Source organism: Habropoda laboriosa, unplaced genomic scaffold, assembly GCF_001263275.1.
Source record: "Habropoda laboriosa isolate 0110345459 unplaced genomic scaffold, ASM126327v1 scaffold33, whole genome shotgun sequence".
Taxonomy (NCBI): Eukaryota; Metazoa; Arthropoda; class Insecta; order Hymenoptera; family Apidae; genus Habropoda; species Habropoda laboriosa.
The window spans coordinates 2563039-2581385 of NW_017100187.1; the positions used below are offsets into that span (position 1 = coordinate 2563039).

The following is an 18347-nucleotide window of genomic DNA, read 5'->3' on the forward strand; positions in this document are numbered from 1 at the left end:
TTAAAAAAAAAAAAAAAAAAAAAAAAAAAAAGAAAAGATTATGTACCCAATATAATTAACATTTATTTTTCATAACAATAAAGTTGAGTACTTACCTAATTGATCTATAGTGAAAGACCGTTCTTTCCCATCAAGAAGTCGTACTTCAACGTCCGGAACTCCCCTTCCCCATCCAAGCTTATATCCTTTTACTTTAATACTTTGATCTTTCGGTGGGTTCCAAAAAACTTGTATATAGTCTGACATCACTTTTGCTATAACATATCCACATAAAATGTGTTCAATACCTTTGCATCAAAACTTAAAACAACGTAGAAAATGTTTAAAAACTAACTTCTTAAGTTGCTGGGTGTATTTGGCACTCTGTTCTCATTGGACTCGGTCTCGTATGTTTCTATCTGTATCCACTCTGTCCAAGGTCCAGTACCATTCACGTTTAAGGCACATATACGAACTTGATAAACAACATGTTTCTCAAGTCCTGTGAGCACTCGTGAGCGTTGATTTCCCTCAGTTGTTATAGTGACAGGCTGTGAACCCCGATCGTGTCGACGATAACGAATTTTGTAACCAGTGATAATTCCATTTTGTCCCTCGAGTGGAGGTTCCCATCTTATTATGATACTCTAAATGATGAAAATTCATATAACGATATTTTTGAAGTTTCCTTCTTAACGCTACGAAATTCTAAATGTAGTACATACTGTGGGACTAACTGGTTCTACTGTAACATTGTGTGGTGGTTGTGTAGGTTGTGCGCTATGAGTCCGGACTACGATATCTCTACTAAACACTCCAGGACCATTCTCGTTTACAGCCTGAACTTTAATACTGTATTCTGTATAAGGCACGAGATCTATTAATTCGTGCATAGTGCTAGTAGTTTCACGCGTTATTTCCTCATTGTCACCCTTCAAATAAAATATACAAAGTTTAACATTATAGTTTAATATCGTGCAGTTATTAAGATGTTCAATTTACAGCCGTATACCTCTACAAACGTAATTATGTATTTAGAAATTCTTCCATTAACAACTTGTGGCTTTTCCCAAGATAGTGCAATGCTCACGCTGCTTGTCGCGTGGCCCTCTAAATTCAACGGAGGTCCCGGAACATTGACCTATAGCAATCAATTTAAAACATCCTGATTACAAAACTATTTCTTTGATTATTTATTACACACGTTGGAAATTACGGACCTCGGTAAGTGTAGTAACTTGTAATACTTCACTAGACATTCCAGGACCTCTTTCATTCAAAGCAACCACTCGAAATTGATACGTCATACTTGGTTGTAAACCTCGTATTACTTCTTCTAACTTTTGTTGCGTATTAATAACTCGTTCTCTTTGAACACCTTCTTGTTTATAATAAATATAATAATTTAGAATCTCTCCATTTGTATTCTCTGGTTCTTGCCACCGTAAAGTTACGAATCTGGCGGTGACAATGACGAGACTTAAATTCCTTGGTGCTGACGGGACACTTCCTTCTATTGACTCCAAGCTGTCTGTGTCATCTACAAAATGGGATTTTGGATCGTAAAGGGAATTAGGAAATCTAACAGATCCAGGAAGATCTGCGGGGTCATCAGAGGGACTAATGGAGAGCGGAGGATTGGGCGTGAACGCTGACATTGCGTGACCTAAAAGGGTACTCGGGTGCTGCCACGTTTTATTATACAATTGCCGATGCAATAATAATTTTCTCTTGGGAGCAGTCTTTGGAGTAGTTGTTTTATGGGAATTTGCCTTCTCTGAATACATATGTTAGCATGCAACACAGTTAAAGAGGAGGAAACACAAATGGAAAGAAATAAAGATTAAATTAAAATTTTTACAGAAAGAAACTCAAATTAAAAATGTTTTACTTTTGAGTAAATAAAAAGAAAAAATGAAGATCGATAAACTAACAGGTATAATACACATACGAAAGAATGAATCTCACTACAGAAAAGTGTTAAAAATTATACATATAGAAAGTTGAATGTACATAATCTCAGCTACAACACAACACTCACTAGGTTGATTTATTGTTAAACGCGCTGCAGCTTGTACACTTCCGGCAGAATTTGTTCCGATACATTGAAAAATTCCAGCATCTATCGGTAATAGGCCGTTAATTCTAAGATTATAACTGGAAGTAAGCCCATAAGAAATAGTTATTTTATAATATTTCATAAATATCCTTGATATAGCACCATAAGTCACATCCTGTAAACTTACCCATTAACAATTTGCCAATATGCACTTAAGGTAATGCGTTCTCCATTTTTCAGCCAAGTAATTTTTGGTTCTGGCTTTCCATAAATTTCACATTCAAATTCCAGATCTTGATTTTCACTAGCTACCTTATCCTCTGGCTTTTTTATAAATTTTGGTGGAACTAAAGAAACAGTAAAAACAGGTTGGTATTAAATAATAGGAAACAGAAAACTGAAAACACAAGTATTAAAGGTAAGATACCTTGTACAATTAAATCAGCAGCTGCATCCAATGTTTCAACTTCATTATCTGCACGACACTGATAAGAACCATCATCTATTTCTTGGACATTACTAATCACAAGACTAGATGCTGCAACTGTGCTGTACCTAAGCATTAAAGTAAAAGGTTTAAATAAAACAGGCTTACACTAATGTAATTGTTAAACATTCTTATTGCACACCTAGATGCAAAAGATGTTAAGTCAATGGCAACACCATCTTTCAACCAAAGTATACTTGGCTTTGGATAGCCATTGGCAGCACACTCAAGAGTGACTGTTGATCCTTCAATAGCCACTTGTTGTAATGGCTTAGCAATAAAGACTGGTGGAGTACTTTCTTGATCTATGACATGAAGTAACAAATTAAAGTTTCCTTCATAGACTGCATTCACTTATACATCAGTACTTCTGAAGATTTGTACTAACCAATATCACTTGTTAATAATCCTAATTGTGCTTTGTTACTGAGTCTATATTGTCCATAGCTACTAGCATTACATCTGTATGATCCAACATCTTGAATGTTAACATCATCAATTTCCAATGCACCTATGCAACATAAAAGAAATCAGTGGAATTTTTGAACATGTTTGAATATCCAATGAAACAGCAATGTCAAAATACCTGATGGTAATACTGTCATTCGACTTTCATTAAGAATTAGTGGATGTTCATCTTTTAGCCATTGTATAATCAATGAATTGGAGGATGTAAGAAGTGTACAACTTAAATATGCAATTTGTCCTGGATAAACCATACTATCTTGAGGTTCCCTTTCAAATCCTGGCAAGCCTTTAAAATAAAATTCTTGATATAATCTTAGTTCTTCAAACACAATGTTTTGCTTTGAAAATAATTGAATGATGTTTTTCTAAATACTAACTTGCAATCTTAATTGTTGCAGTTCGAGATACAATAGCTCCAACATCATCTACAGAAGCTAAACACTGATAGCTTCCAGTCAATTCCGGGCTACTGCCATAAACACTATTTATGTACAAGGATCCATTTGCTAACTGAGATCTAGAACAACAGACATGGTAGAAGCTTCTTCCTAGAAAAGGGCATTTCTCTAAATGTTTTAATACCCTTACCGGTAACTGTCTCCAATAAAATTAATTGGCTGTCCATCATCAGTTCTCCACTGTATACCAGGTTTACCAAAATCACTTTTTGCTTCACAATCCAATCTAGCTGGACCTCCCTGTTCAACCACCACATCTTGTGGCTCAATGGTAAAATACAATCCACCTCCACTAGCTGCCAAGAGCAAATAATACGTTCACTGTTTTTAATTGAGATTTTTCACGAAAAAGTCAGAAAGAAAATGAAAAACCCACGTGAAACACATAATGTTTTAATGTACATGGACATTGTCAACTAATAGCAGGGTAAAGGGTAACACTACAGCCATAATATTCTCAAATTTCGATTGCATTTGGTAAGGTAGCTAACACGTGCGTAGGTGTCTAAATATCATGATGGTAGTTGATGAAAAAATTGCTGGAGGTTAGGTATAGAAGGGGAGATACGAACGTGTTGTAGAGTAATTGAAGAGCAGAGTGGGGATAAAGGGTCGGCAACCCTACAGAGGCACCCTTTAGCCCTTTAGCGAGACACCCGAGCCGAGTGCCTAAATTCCCTTTTCTTTCCTTTCTTTTCTTTCTTTTATGGGGCTTTGCGATCGCCCGATACGACGTACAGAACCGCGACGCAGGACGATTCAACATCTTTTCTGAATAATTCTTTGTGAGAACAAAGAAATAAGAAAAACCTGAGGGAACCATTTTATGGGACGCGATACGAATGATTTCCAGTGAATGGTAAGGTCCGTTGTTTAATTCTAAGCAATCGATATGCCCATGGAATATTTCTTTTACAGGACAAATAACAATGAACAAAGAATTTTCGTTCGTTTGGAAGAATCGTTGAAACGAATTCTTAATCGTTCCCCGGTGTTTTCATAAACTATCCATAAAACGAGAAACGTGTTAGCATTTTGTTGCAACATTTGAACGTATTTGAAACATTGTTCAGTAAAGAAATGCTTTCACATTCTGCGATTTCATTCTTCTATCGACATTCACGCAGCAGACCTTAAAGATCGCCTCAACCGAAGAAATTCCAAGCCAGCTCGTTAGACTCTTCTCAAGAAATTCTTAAGACTCTCCTTAAAAAGACGGGCATTATATGCAGATAATTGCGAAAATTTTTTCAACTAATGATCTTCCGGTACAGGTATCTTATCTCTGAACTTTCTTATCTGCAAAAAATACCATTGCAAAAGTACTGAGAAACTCGGTGAATGAAAACCTTAAGAAACCTTTATGGATGCGTCGAAACCTTACTTAATGGTACAACGCGGAAGTGTCGGATATAATTACCGATACAATATCGAGCAATGTAGAAGCAACAAACGACACAAGGTAAAAATTACATGTTAATTATTCGCTGAAAGGAAATACTCATGTCAATAAACATGGATTAATTGAATCGACGCTTCCATAAAATTGAGAAACACTGTCTACGGTTATTGGGTTACAGTTTCACGCTCACGGTGGTCTGTCACCTTTCTGTTCAACCTTCGCGAAGGAGCGAACACGTCTTCAACGATCGACAGAAGTAATTCACACCGTACAACGATACACAACACACACATATATTTCTCTCCTCTTTCAAACCGCATATCTCGTTTTTCAATATTACGTTTCTAACGACAATTCGAGTTTTTACCGCCATTTTAACATGCAGCTAACTTCGTACGATCGAAAAAATGTATATCGATCATGTCGACTAAACGAGTAGCAGTTATTGCGATTCTCGAATCGAAACTTGCGGAATCAGTTATCATTATTTGAAAATTGACCGTATGGCAAAGATGCAGAGCTGGTGGACGAACGAAAAAAAAAGAAAAAAAGTAAAAACGGGAAAAAAGAAAGGAAGGAACGTGCGAAATTTGGCGCCCGATAGCGCCACGATGCTGCATTCTCAAGGAAAATAAACCGTTCGCCGTCTGACTATTTGATTTATGAGCGCGGGCGACAACCTACCGCACGGCATACCGAAATAGATCAAGAGGAGAACCATTGCAGTGTATGCGAGAGGTAAATCTGTCGCGGGAACAACCACTGCACCTTATTTTCTACAGGGTGTTTATCAGACATCAGTTTATACATCTTGTTTAGTGACATAACGGGAGCGAAGGAAAGACTGTGGAAAAGAGGCAGGGACAGAGGAGGAGAGGGAGAACGAGAGTATCGTGTACAAACTTACAGCAAGTCGTTGATGTCGCTATCTCGACCGAGTTAAATGTATCGGATAATTACCTCGAGATAAGGTTCACGCGATCGACTCAAGGATCGTTTCGCATCACGAAGCATTTTCTCGTGCTTGATGCAACAATTATGATCGAGGTAGAATGTCTCCGAAAAGTAAGTCTGCTTTCTCTCTGCGTCGCGATAATCGTATGGTTTTTCTTCACTTTTTGTTTAAACTATGACGGTAATATATGACATAACTACATACTACTGTTAGAACAGTTAAGATTTCCTTCGGTTTCTTCTTGTTTCTTTAGGTAACACGAATGCTCGAATGCATTCGTCATTTCGCACGAATTTCCGCGCGTCGATAAATCTTCTGAATTTTTTCGCAGCATGGATTAATTTGCACGGCGAGTTCGTACGTCTGTGGAAGTTGGCAAGGGAAGGAGGGAGAATGTTGAAAAACGCGGTAAAAGTACTCGACATGTGACGAACAGACCGTGAAGGAAGGCAAGGTACATATACATCGCTCTACGACAAATCTACGCGGTGTCCCATAAATACTGATTAAGTCAGAGGGTAGGAAAGACATTGCGACCCTAGGTTCGAGGAAAACAATTAATCGTTTGCAAAGTTGAGGTCGCGTTAAGAGACCGTACAGAAAGCCATGGGAATCTAGAATTGATTTTTGCGATCGATAAATGAATTCCACGAACCGGGTTTCTCCCATCTTTCTCTCTCTTATCTTCTTTGTACCGTGACTGTTACTTCCGTTCGAGGTGCTGTTCCACGAAACGTCTAAGAAGGATGAGAATCAAGGAAACGACGTATTACCTTGAAAGGATAACACGCTCACATGCACGTACGTTAAGTATATCACGGTAATGGAATTACTACCGTGTTGCAGGTTTAGACGAGCATGATTCCTTTTTAACCAAGGGTAAAAACAAAAGTGACTGGATAAAATTAATGGTACATTCTTTGTCGAGGTGCAGAAGAGAGTGTCCCAGGTAAATCACCCTATATATCAATATGCACGCATATACGTCGCGTGGGCGCTGACCATTAAGGTGTTGTTACGACATCAGTCGCAGAGTACACACGTTTGTAAATACCACTTTACATGGAACACATTTGGACGCGTGTATGTTGCACGATCGTTCCGTATTTGGGCTACCAGCGTTAGAGTGGATCTTCGTGCATTGAACGTATATAAGTCACGAACCAAGCCCTTATACGCACACACTGGACAGGAGAACGGAAAAGCACAAGAAAAGGTTTTCAATTTTTTTCCCATTGGATCAATTAATATCGGGTTTCAGTTCGATGAACTGGAATCGAGGGTTCAAGTCATTATTGAACTTACTCTTCTGTTTGCATGGATCCACAATTGTGCTGCAGTTTGCTGCACGTCGGTAGAATCGTATCTCGGACAAAGTTAACTGGTTTATTTGAGGAACGCACCCTTTTAAGACCCCTTTTAGTGTTTGTATACTTCTCCACAACGAGACGAGCCGGAAATGGATCTTTATATCCAACTAGACGAACGTATATAATGATCAAAAGCAAACAAAACGAATCATAAAGGAGACAATGCCTCCGTGATATTTTGTCACACGATACGATCGCGACAGAATGATTAAGTGGAAAAAAGATAGTTCGAGTCTAATTTTTAGCGTGGGTAGTTCTCCTGATAGATTGACATAGCGACGCTGAATGTTTAGCACATGCATTTCCTATCACGATAAAATCGCTAGGAGAGGCTTGCCGCATTGTTGGAATACTTTGCTAAAGTGTTTAACGCAAATGCTTCTAGCGGTGCAACCTTTTTAATGAATCTGTATAATACCGAAGACTGAGACTTGCATTTTCGAATGTACCGTACTATACGCTAGAACAATGCTCTCTAGCCCTGGCTTAAATCTCTCCCAATTCATTGTTACTTTTATCAGGGGAACTGCACTGCCCTCGTTATTGCGACAATACACTACCAAGGGATGTGCCTCTGTCCAGATCGTTGCAATCGGAAATACACCCCGAATCACCCCCTTATACGACATCCTTCTCTGCATCAATAATAGCTGCTACCCGAAATGCAGTGCTTCTCAACTTTATCTTCTGAATTTCTTCGAAAATAATCGTCGATGATAAAAAATATTTTTTTTTTTATTGTTCATTCATGCATCACATTCCTCTTACTCGGCACACAAAGTCTTGATTCTTAAACGGCTCGTTATTTAATTCGAACTTGCACAGTGATAAACGATTTAATGAAACAACAACTACTTACTTACATGGTAATTGTGGCGATACGAAAGTATATTGTATATAATGAAAACAGAAACGGTACCCGTTTTATAATTTGTTACATTCTCTACGCAAGATTTGTAGCATTTTCTTTTTTCAATTCCGAATAGAGATTTTGACATCTTGTACTCTCGCAGTTCTTTTAATCGTGCTCTTCGATAAGAAAAAAAAAATCAATCAACGGTTTGCAGTTTGACGATAAAAAAGCTAGAGTACAAGTTTGAAGCGTTTTCGAGATTGTAATCTCTAGTGTTAAGAGATTAACAGACAGAAAATCGCAGAATGGTCTCGTAAATATTTGCTTACTACTACGAGGAGGCGAGATGCAAACAGTAGCAACTGTAAAACGATACGCAATGATGTTTCCCCGTTTCCATATTCATCGATAAAACATCAGATAGGATGTAATAAAATCAAGTTTTATTTTCAACCATAAAAATTAACGGGAAGGTATCTTTTCCGTAGATCTAGTAGTGACAATCACATCCTACAGAGACACTGTATTTTCGCTTTTGTACGTGTGAGTACCTGTGATTTAAATCACTTTCTAATAATAAAATATCTTGATAGAATTCGCAGTGAATACATTATTTTAGATAAAAATAACGCAAGATAACATGCTTTCGAGGTAAAAGTAAGTCGAACTTACCTAATACGACGAATGTCAACAAAGCCAAAGAGATAGCTAGAATACGCAGCTCCATTGGGCCAGCGGGTGTCACAGACTCCGACGCGTACAAAAACCCACCGTAATTTCTTCACACGATTGCTGCACGAGCATACAATGTCCTGTCGAGCGAACACATGCCAATTCCTTTGACTCACCGTCGCACGTGAAACGACAGATTGAGTCTCGCATCCACAAACCTCATTTTTCCACAACACTATCACGAACCCAACGATAGAACATGGCTAAAATACGGTTACACACCTCCTCATTGTATCGAGTCTACCGACGATTTGACTTGCGCCGCCATTTCGTGGATATCTTGCGATTACAGCGTCATCGTTGAGACTTCACGAAATTAACAGGTGGTTTAAACAATTGCTAACACTAGATTTTTTATACGTTATTTCAAACAATTGAACATCAAGACAGATTTATTTGTTGTACTATAATAAATAGTTCTTTAATATAATTCTTACTGTCAGAATAACGATTGTCAATACTTCATGTTATACATTTCATTTATAGATTATACTTCTGAACACGTAATTTGAATGGAATATTAGATAATTACAATCATGAAATTATGAAGATAACATTACATTATGATTTTATAACCTTTTATAATAAGTGTTCAATATACAGTATTTGATTTTGATGAAAGTGATTCGAATGAAAAGGCCGCTTATCTAGAGATTGCTATGTTTATGGTGGCGGCACCAAGCGTCTTTCTGAGTTGAGGTTATGTTTCTGTTGCATTTAAAAAAAATACATAAATAAACGTTCATGTAGCCGTCAAATACATATATTTTTGCCATTTCATTGAGTTATTTTTGTAGAAAGTTACGGTGAGTTATAAGGTTAAGATAGGAACCTACTTATAAAGCATGATTTTTGTTACTATTTATTACCGTTCCGGTTTGTGTATACTAAACTCAATACTTATATTGTTTTTATGAAATACCTAATTTTAAAGTTAGGCTTCTTTAGTAATATAAACTTAAATGTTATTAAGTGTGAATTCTGCAGTTTAGATAATTATATTGTTATCATAGATATTTTCAAACCACCAAAATGTCAGGCGGCATGCTTTATGGAGGAGATGAAATTGGAGCATTGGTGTTTGACTTGGGTCATCATTCTTTAAGAGTGGGTTATGCTCAGGAGGATACTCCAAAAGCTGAAATTCCAGCAGTTGTAGGTATAGGGGAAGATGGCAATAGTACAGCAACAAAAACAGAGCCCATGGATATAGATGATAAAAAGCCAGACAACATTACACAATCTGGGACCAAGTATTATATTGACACTACTATACTTCATGTTCCAAGGAAAAATATGGAAGTTGTAAGTTATATGAAAGATGGAATGATTGAAGATTGGGATCATTTTGAAAAGGTAACATAGAAATATGGTATTGTAAAGTTAGCCTTTAGGATTTTTAATTTTCACATACACATTATATAGATACATTCTTTTACATAGGTTTTAGATTATACTTATTCCAAAGTAATTCAATCAGATGCAGAATATCATCCAGTATTGTTTTCTGAATCTCCATGGAATGTACGCAGTAAAAGAGAAAAACTAACAGAATTAATGTTTGAAAAGTATAATGTACCAGCTTATTTTCTTGTCAAAAATGCAGTCCTTGCTGCCTTTGCAAATGGTAGAGCAACTGGTATTGTTGTTGATAGTGGAGCAACACACACTTCTGCTGTACCAGTTCAAGATGGTTTTGTATTAACACAAGCAATAGTTAAATCTCCACTTGGAGGAGACTATATAAGTATGCAGTGCAGGCAGTTTTTACAGGTATAATTATGCTTATAAATATTGTTTTATGACAATGTTGAAGATGGATAACTATATTGTGTAAATAATAACAGGACAATGACATTGACTTGTCCCCTTCTTACATGGTGGGCAGTAAAGAAGTTGTTAAAGATCACGAGAAACCAAGATGGGTAAAAAAGAAGGGGTTGCCTGAAGTTACTAAGTCTTGGCATAATTACATGGTAAAGAAACTTATTCAAGATTTTCAAGCTACAGTGTTGCAAGTATCAGAAACTCCATATGATGAAAAAATCGTTTCTACAATTCCTGCAGTTCAGTACGAGTTTCCAACCGGATATCACCAGGTATGTATCAAGTGATTTAATGTATATTAATCCAAAAGATAGGTATATAATAAATAATAACGTTTCAGGATTTTGGAAGTGAAAGATTTCGCATGCCAGAAGCACTTTTTGATCCCAGTATGGTACAAATGCGCGGTGGTATGGTTGGTAATACTATGCTGGGAGTAGGACACATTGTTACAACTAGTGTGGGCATGTGTGATGTTGATGTAAGACCAGCACTTTATGGAAGTGTAGTTGTTACTGGCGGTAATTCATTCATTCAGGTATGTCTCTTTGTAAATAAACTTAAAACTTATATCAAAGATTTTTTCATGTTATTTTCAACATGTTTCGCGTAGGGCTTTCCGGAACGCTTAAATAGAGATCTTTCCATGAGAATTCCTTCTAGTATGAGATTGAAATTGATTAGTGTAAATGGATGTGCCGAACGACGATTTGGAGCTTGGATTGGTGGATCCATTTTGGCCTCAATCGGTACTTTCCAACAAATGTGGATATCGAGTCAAGAATACGAAGAAAGCGGAAAAAGCCAAGTAGAACGAAAATGCCCTTAAATAAAAACGATAAGTTATTGCCATTTGTCTTTTCTTGATATCATCAATACTTGTACAAATATTTCTTGGATGATTTTTTTAAGTAAATAGTTGCGAAATATTACACTTAAAAAAAATTAAGTCTGATATACAATGAATTATTTGACTTCTTTTTTTAATATTCATTTAAGACAAATGTGTTCTGAATATTAACCTAAGACATGAATAAGTATATTTTACTTATACGTGATACTAAATAATGACCTGTAAAATACGCAGTCAAACGTGGAAGTTCTATTTATTATTAATGCACCACATAAACGCAATAAAATTTTGTAAGAAATGGTGTATAAAGAATTGTACTAAGATTTTTATAAAAACTTACAGTAAAAGGCTGTGTCTTTGAAGTTTTTATGATTACTGTTGTTCCTTCTCATATATTTCCTATTGGAATGAACTTCAATTGTAAAGACAGTTTCCCCTAATGAAATACTACAGCAAAGTATGGTCTTCTCTTTAAAGTTCCTCTTCCTTGTCATCACATACAATATTCCAAGACAGAATTATGCTGTGTGAATAATATATGATCAAAGGTTATAACTTCGAAAGAAGCTACTCATATTGATGAAGTGTGGACATATACTGTTTTTAAATGCTTTAGCATATGATCAAAGCACAGAGTATTGTACAAAGCAAATACATCATTATATCCTTAATACTTTATGCCAATAATTAAACTTACAATGTCTCCCTGTCTTAAAAGTAGTTGCTTAGTAAAAATGAAATTAGTCCTAAAATGGATAAAATCCAAAGTGTAGAAACACAGTGTATTTAAATAGTAATAATTATTTAAACTAGTGAATCTATAGATTAAGTTATTTATTTAAAATGTATCCATTGTAATAGACCAAGTATCCAATCAATCAAATATAATGAACATTAAAAATTACGTCTTTATAAATCAACTGGCCCTAAAGTTTGTTGGACTTTATCCAATAAGTATTATCAGATATCTTATATGCATTAGTTGTATTATGCTTATAATCATACCACAAATAACAATGATTTATACAAATTGGGATGATCTAAATATCGTCTTGGAAACAAGGTGTGAACATTTGTAAAAGTAAAGTAAATCAAGTTTAATATGAATAAAAATATTTATTAGCTATTTTATTTTTTATAGCTCAAGTCTACTTACAATTTCCCTTGCTACATTAAAATCAATAATTTGGATGTTTAACAGAAAAAAATTGGCGGTTTTCATTGAGTTCATGTTAACAGACTATTGGGAAATAGTTAAAACTAACGTTTCTGAATACCTACAAGAATATGCAATGTAAATTATCTTTAATATGGAAAATTATATTTACATCATTAAACTTTCAATGAAAACAGAAATATAAAATACACATTTTTTCAGATATGCTAAAAATATTACAAAGGGTTATTTTATTTCAATGTGTAATGCATTACTATTCTTCTGTAGCTTGCCTATTATCGAAATATTTGTTACTGAACATCAAAACTCTGATAATCTTACTCTGAAGAACTTTCCATTTGCTGCAACATATCCTACAGTTTTTTATAACTTTCCTTTTTACGAGGTATTATTTCTTTTTGCTTCCTTTGCTGGTTTAATTATAGATTTAAATTTACAAATACACGTGTACAGATTGCATATGTGTCTCAAGCGCTAGCAACCAGTATTTGTTGTCTAATGATACTTGCAACTGATGGTCTAATTGCAACTGCTGTGCTCCATACATGTGGGCATTTTGCAGTACTTAAAGAAAATTTAAGGCGACTTGATTTATGCATTTATCGCGTATGTATAACTCTATCTTATGTGTAATCGTAATAATATTATTGCTGAAAAAATCTCGTTCTTATAGGTGAATAGTTTTGAAAACAATTCGAAACATATAAACGCGAAATTATACCAGATAAAAGTTCAAATCACACACTTAATTAAACATCATCAAGTAGTCCTTTGGTAAATAAATTTAATACATTTTAAGAAGTTTCATTATTCTTTTTATTCATGTGATTGAAATTTAGGTTTTGTGATAATATGGAAAAGAATTTTCACCTAATGCTCCTTTTACAAACTATGACCAGTAGTCTTATGATTTGTTTCGTCGGATTTCAAGTTTCGACCGTAAGCGTGATTTTAAAATTTAAAACATTATAGTACAGTATAAATAAATTACAATTCTTCATTTAATATATACTCTTTCATTATAGACACTAACAGAACAATCTAAAGTAATTAAATTTGCTTCTCACTTAATCGTGACGCTTTTTCAATTATTACTCTTTTGTTTCCCTGGGGATATGCTAATCCGACAGGTGAATTATGCAATAGTAGATATATAACAATAGATGTACTTCATTTTAAATTAATTTTTCTTATGAAAGAGTTTCAGTATAAGTACAGCTGCATATTCAATACAGTGGTGTCAACTGCCAACTTTTCTTAAAGACGAAGTATGCATGATTATACTACGTTCTCAAAGATCTAGCTACATTACTGCGGGAAAGATATATGTGATGCATTTGGAAAATTTCACCGCGGTAAAAATTTCATTCCATATTAGTCTATAAAAATATAAAACATTTTTGTTATCATAATATGACTTATCATACAGTATAACAATTATTTCATAATTTACACATATTTGCAGATACTCAGTACTGCATGTTCATACTTTATGATGCTTCAAAGCTTCAATTCAGAAGCTTAGAAACCAACAATTCATGGTATTATGTACAAATAATAAAATATCAGGTATTTTATAACACAACACTCATTACATGTATGCTCCCCAACCAAAGTACATCTGGCAAAAATTATCCACGTTTGTTGCCTCCAATATCAAATGATTAGTTTGTCCCTCAACACTGAGATTTAAAGCAATGTTCTCTAACTTCTTTCCGTGAGACCGAATCAAACCCTTGAGCCTTTGTTCTATATTTTTTATGTTTTCTACGGCCTAAAACGTTCGATATCGTATTTTATACCGTATTTATATCGATAAAATTACTATACTGTTAACTAAATTGTAACTTACTTTTTCATTTGTTTTCTCACCATCTTCACCGACGTGATTTTTATTCCAGCTTACAAGAGGATCATACACAAATGGTGTCAAAACACTTAGTAACGTGCTGCTTTGTTGTCGAAGCACCCTCATAGTTATTTCACAAGCACGCCTAAATGGTCCCTCGATTTTTAATGGTCCCATTGCGTCTACCATATTGTGCGTTAAACGAAATGGCACACGTTCTGGCCACTCGAATAATTCTCCCTGATAATTAAAATTTAATGTTATTATATACTGTTCCGTCGTGTTTTAACAATGAATAAAAATCAAATATTTTAATGTATTGTGATCATATTTTCGCTATAATTTTTTACATACCCTATTAAATAGGCAATTAAAATCTACATGTACGCAATCCCCGCATTTAGAATCAAATAGTATATTCTCTCCATGACGATCTCCAAGGCCAAGAATGTACCCCACCATGGACATTACTGCTGTAGTTCTAATATACGCAGTACGTGCTTCGTACCTATTTATTCCAAACGTATTTTATATTTTTTTATATTCGAATAATAAATTTTTATTTTATTAACAGAATTAATTGTAAAGTTTACCATCCATATGAATCAGGAAATGTAAGGCGAAACCAATCTCCGAGAACTGAGGGATGTCTCGGAAGAAGTTGTTCTAGGAACATTTTTCTCTTTTTCTCCAATGGATCTTTCAATACTGAAATGCAACATGTAAGTATATACTTTATACATAATTAATGTTTTGCATAATAGTACTTCCACTTACGGCATAACATGCTCTTCAGTTCTCTGTTGGAAATTGCAATGCCTCTTTCTTTGTATAAACTTATTATAATAGGTCGAAAACCAACTAAATTCGGCACCCACTCTACTAAACCGCATTCTTCATTAAGAGGTACAACGCTCTGTAATATATACGGTTTACATTATAGAACATTAACGTTACAACTAATATCATTGAACACTTACGTATGTCCGAATATACAATCTTCTTTGGCGCGATTCTGGATCATTTTGAAGATATCTATTTACGATATCGTTGAATTCCATTAATCTGAAGTCCCTTCGTAAATCATCTTTTGGTTTACACATAAAAAGATATTCTTTGCCATCTGATCCTTTCAATGTAATACGTCGCGGTCTTTGAAGAGATGGCATAATAGCTACATTGTCTTCTATCCCCGATATGTGAATCCAGTTTCTGAAAATTGCAAAAGATTGCATCTTATTTGTAATAAACAACGTGTAGCAGATATTAAAAATGTTATTATGCAATGCTATACACACGAAGAAAATACATTATAGTTGTCGAATGAAACGCCTTTAGAGGGTAGGTGGAGTTGTCTGAATTTGGTTGTTGGAATCATTATTGGACTAAAGTCCTTATTAGCCAGTAAACGAGGAAGAGTTCGCGACAATTGATTTACCGTAGTATTCATTAAACCCTGTTAAAAAATCATGAATGAATAGGATTGTATACATCCGTAAAATATTTTAACTTACATCTGGTATCGTTTTGTTGGATAATTCAATTAATCTCTCCCATAACTTATGAAAATCTGTAATAAGTTTTGTCATTTCTGGTGTTTTAAGTTTCGAATGATTAAGAATTTCTTGGCACCTTTTCTGACGCGCAGGATAAGAAGACTGAAAAAATGTTTTGATCAGAGTTCGTTCAACTTGTTAATAATTAAAAAACTTACATTAATAACTGATGCCATCATCCATAAGCTATGTTGAGGGTAAGCATGAATTAGCTTTACTAATATAATACGAAGGGTATTCTGCACCTCGATAGAAGGATGACATATTCTAGACACAAGTTGACTAAATGCAGTCAGCCACATGAATATCGGTAATCTTTCTTGATATACCTCTATAACACGAAAAAGGAATTTGTCACTCCGTTGTTTTTATTTCAAAATTTAATGTCAACTATTGAGACGCTTACCCATAATTTTTGTCATTTTTAATAGAGCATCATGTCGTAATGTATCGTGTTCTGTATGTCCAAAATTATTAGTTCGTGACGTTGCACGAGAAGCAAAATCTAACCATATAGTTAACATTCTTGGCATAGACTGATGTATATACTTGCACCCATATTGAAGCGACTTTCCATAATAATTCATAGTATGTACTTGTAAATCTCTAAATATATTATTAATTAGATATTTTATACATTAACAATATCTTTTGTTTCGTACTTACCGTCCTCTCGTATCTTTTTCTTCATCCATCATCCTGTCTATTACAGACTCGTAATATTGTGCACAGGACAGCAAACTTTTTTCCCACTCTCTCCATACTTCAATAGCTTCTTTATAATTTATGATATTGGCATCGGTATCCACGTTAACTGTTTCATCGTTATATTTTGCGTATAAGAGTTTTGCCTACAATAAAGAAACGTTAATTTAACTTACTAATATTGTACCATATTTCTTTTTAGCAAACGTACCTTTGCACATTGCTTCCTCTCCTCTAAATTCTCTTTTGGTGATAAGCCTTTGTAATATGCAGCTGGCTGGAAACAACTGGAGAAACATCGTTTTAATGTTGTAAACGCATCTTCCTGACAACCTTTTTGCCAATACAATTGAGCTTGTTCTATATAGAGTTGCTGTAGCGAACAAGAATCGCTAGCTGATAAAATGTACATGTACGCTTGCTGGTGTAGACCACTCCTAAAGGAATCACAATTTGAATAAATGATAACACAAGAAAAAATAATAATTATAAATAGTAACACATACTTCCTTGCAATTTTGGCACTTTTAAGCCAGATCTTGCCAATTTCTTGCTTTAGTACAGAATTCTCTTTGTTATCAATTTCCCTTTGTAATTGAAGTGCCAGATCTAACGTAGCCCTACGCATACTCAAGACAAATTCTACTCCACGTGAAGCTCGAACAAGTTGACCGCGTCTTTCCCATTCTTCCAATATCACCGGTAATTGTTCTATATCAGTTAGCATGGTAGAAACTGCCTTATCAAATTCGTTCAATATATGCAACCTATTCATAATAATAAAACATGGTCAAGTTTCAATTTTTTCGTATCAGATACGATTTTAAATATTAATCTTACTTCATGATATAAGAATAACTTTGCTGATAAGCTCCTGGCCGTGAAGCATCTTCTAACAGCGACACTATATTTTTTTTTAATGACGATAAGTCCGGTTTAATGCGTTTTTTGAGATCCTCCAGCAGTACGTGTTTTATATTTTTCTGAGATGTATCATCAAGTCTGGTAAAATGAGCCAACCTCCAAAACGGTTCGTGTTCTATCATTAATGGTTCTAACTCTGGTCTGCTGCTTAAGACTCCTTCAGTAATATGTTTTGCTGTGAATGGCTGGTCAAGACCAAGGTAACACTGGATCATCCCTTGCAAATACGTATGTTTCAAAACTTTCTTCTGCGCCAACCTTTCATAACATGTAGCCGCATCCTATATGTTTTGCGAACATTTTAAATGTATAAGTATTAATTACTACACTTAAAGAAATAGATTTAATCGAACCTGAAGTTGCCCATTAACTTCATGAGCTAAAACTAATTGTTGAAGTGTAGGAGTATGATCCTGAGTAGCTAATATACCAGATATACCATCTGGTTCATCTAATTGTGCATATATCTTCTACAGAAAAGAGGTAATCAGTTAGCTATCTTCTGCTTTATATCAATTTTGAATTCACTTACGGCGAGCAATCCACCCTCCAAATCTTCTGACAACCCTTTATTAGAAGAAGCCATGTGTTGTTCTAAATACATCAGTGCTCTATGATATTCTCGAGATTGATAACATCCCTCGGCTATTATTAATGCATTTAATTTCTCACAAAAATCTAAATAAATATGAA

The 18347-nt window shown here is 34.9% G+C and overlaps 4 protein-coding genes across 4 annotated transcripts in view; 2 read left to right on the forward strand and 2 right to left on the reverse strand.

Annotated features, from left to right (window-relative positions):
• LOC108579538 (neogenin-like) overlaps positions 1 to 8869 on the reverse strand; it is a 12261-nt gene extending 3392 nt beyond the window's left edge. The window contains exons 1-14 of the mRNA XM_017943099.1: positions 8700 to 8869; positions 3582 to 3743; positions 3371 to 3510; positions 3112 to 3279; positions 2914 to 3036; positions 2668 to 2830; positions 2466 to 2593; positions 2226 to 2385; positions 2021 to 2136; positions 1200 to 1756; positions 992 to 1120; positions 705 to 911; positions 335 to 626; positions 96 to 254 (exon numbers count right to left, since the gene is read on the reverse strand). Coding sequence (XP_017798588.1) covers positions 96 to 254; positions 335 to 626; positions 705 to 911; positions 992 to 1120; positions 1200 to 1756; positions 2021 to 2136; positions 2226 to 2385; positions 2466 to 2593; positions 2668 to 2830; positions 2914 to 3036; positions 3112 to 3279; positions 3371 to 3510; positions 3582 to 3743; positions 8700 to 8758 — 2563 coding nt within the window. The 5' untranslated portion in view covers positions 8759 to 8869. The remainder of the gene's footprint in view (positions 1 to 95; positions 255 to 334; positions 627 to 704; positions 912 to 991; positions 1121 to 1199; positions 1757 to 2020; positions 2137 to 2225; positions 2386 to 2465; positions 2594 to 2667; positions 2831 to 2913; positions 3037 to 3111; positions 3280 to 3370; positions 3511 to 3581; positions 3744 to 8699) is intronic.
• Positions 8870 to 9551: 682 nt separating this feature from the next.
• On the forward strand, positions 9552 to 11419 carry LOC108579597 (actin-like protein 6B). The gene is made up of 6 exons (XM_017943171.1): positions 9552 to 9569; positions 9777 to 10119; positions 10207 to 10536; positions 10611 to 10862; positions 10931 to 11128; positions 11204 to 11419. Exons 2-6 carry the CDS (start codon positions 9796 to 9798, stop codon positions 11417 to 11419), a joined length of 1320 nt encoding a protein of 439 aa, XP_017798660.1. The 5' UTR covers positions 9552 to 9569; positions 9777 to 9795.
• Positions 11420 to 12672: 1253 nt separating this feature from the next.
• LOC108579497 (odorant receptor 13a-like) lies at positions 12673 to 14145 on the forward strand. The gene is given in 8 exon segments (XM_017943040.1): positions 12673 to 12737; positions 12888 to 13005; positions 13074 to 13249; positions 13251 to 13394; positions 13460 to 13583; positions 13586 to 13750; positions 13820 to 13975; positions 14086 to 14145. Coding segments are annotated over 8 exon segments (1008 nt in total).
• Positions 14146 to 14211: 66 nt separating this feature from the next.
• The window catches only part of LOC108579602 (serine/threonine-protein kinase atr-like), a 9770-nt gene continuing 5634 nt past the window's right edge, over positions 14212 to 18347 (reverse strand). Inside the window, exons 16-31 of the mRNA XM_017943178.1 lie at positions 18187 to 18332; positions 18008 to 18124; positions 17571 to 17935; positions 17237 to 17497; positions 16942 to 17167; positions 16692 to 16876; positions 16432 to 16631; positions 16184 to 16356; positions 15984 to 16127; positions 15768 to 15925; positions 15450 to 15681; positions 15247 to 15385; positions 15063 to 15177; positions 14824 to 14977; positions 14473 to 14709; positions 14212 to 14394 (exon numbers count right to left, since the gene is read on the reverse strand). Of these exons, the coding sequence (XP_017798667.1) occupies positions 14212 to 14394; positions 14473 to 14709; positions 14824 to 14977; positions 15063 to 15177; positions 15247 to 15385; positions 15450 to 15681; positions 15768 to 15925; positions 15984 to 16127; positions 16184 to 16356; positions 16432 to 16631; positions 16692 to 16876; positions 16942 to 17167; positions 17237 to 17497; positions 17571 to 17935; positions 18008 to 18124; positions 18187 to 18332 (3035 nt within the window). The remainder of the gene's footprint in view (positions 14395 to 14472; positions 14710 to 14823; positions 14978 to 15062; positions 15178 to 15246; positions 15386 to 15449; positions 15682 to 15767; positions 15926 to 15983; positions 16128 to 16183; positions 16357 to 16431; positions 16632 to 16691; positions 16877 to 16941; positions 17168 to 17236; positions 17498 to 17570; positions 17936 to 18007; positions 18125 to 18186; positions 18333 to 18347) is intronic.

Coding starts and splice junctions, on each gene's coding strand:
- LOC108579597 (XM_017943171.1), top strand. CDS start 9,796: ATGTCAGGCGGCATGCTTTATGGAGGAGATGAAATTGGAGCATTGGTG. Junction 10,863..10,930: donor TTCCAACCGGATATCACCAG/GTATGTATCAAG, acceptor ATAACGTTTCAG/GATTTTGGAAGTGAAAGATT. Junction 11,129..11,203: donor GCGGTAATTCATTCATTCAG/GTATGTCTCTTT, acceptor TGTTTCGCGTAG/GGCTTTCCGGAACGCTTAAA.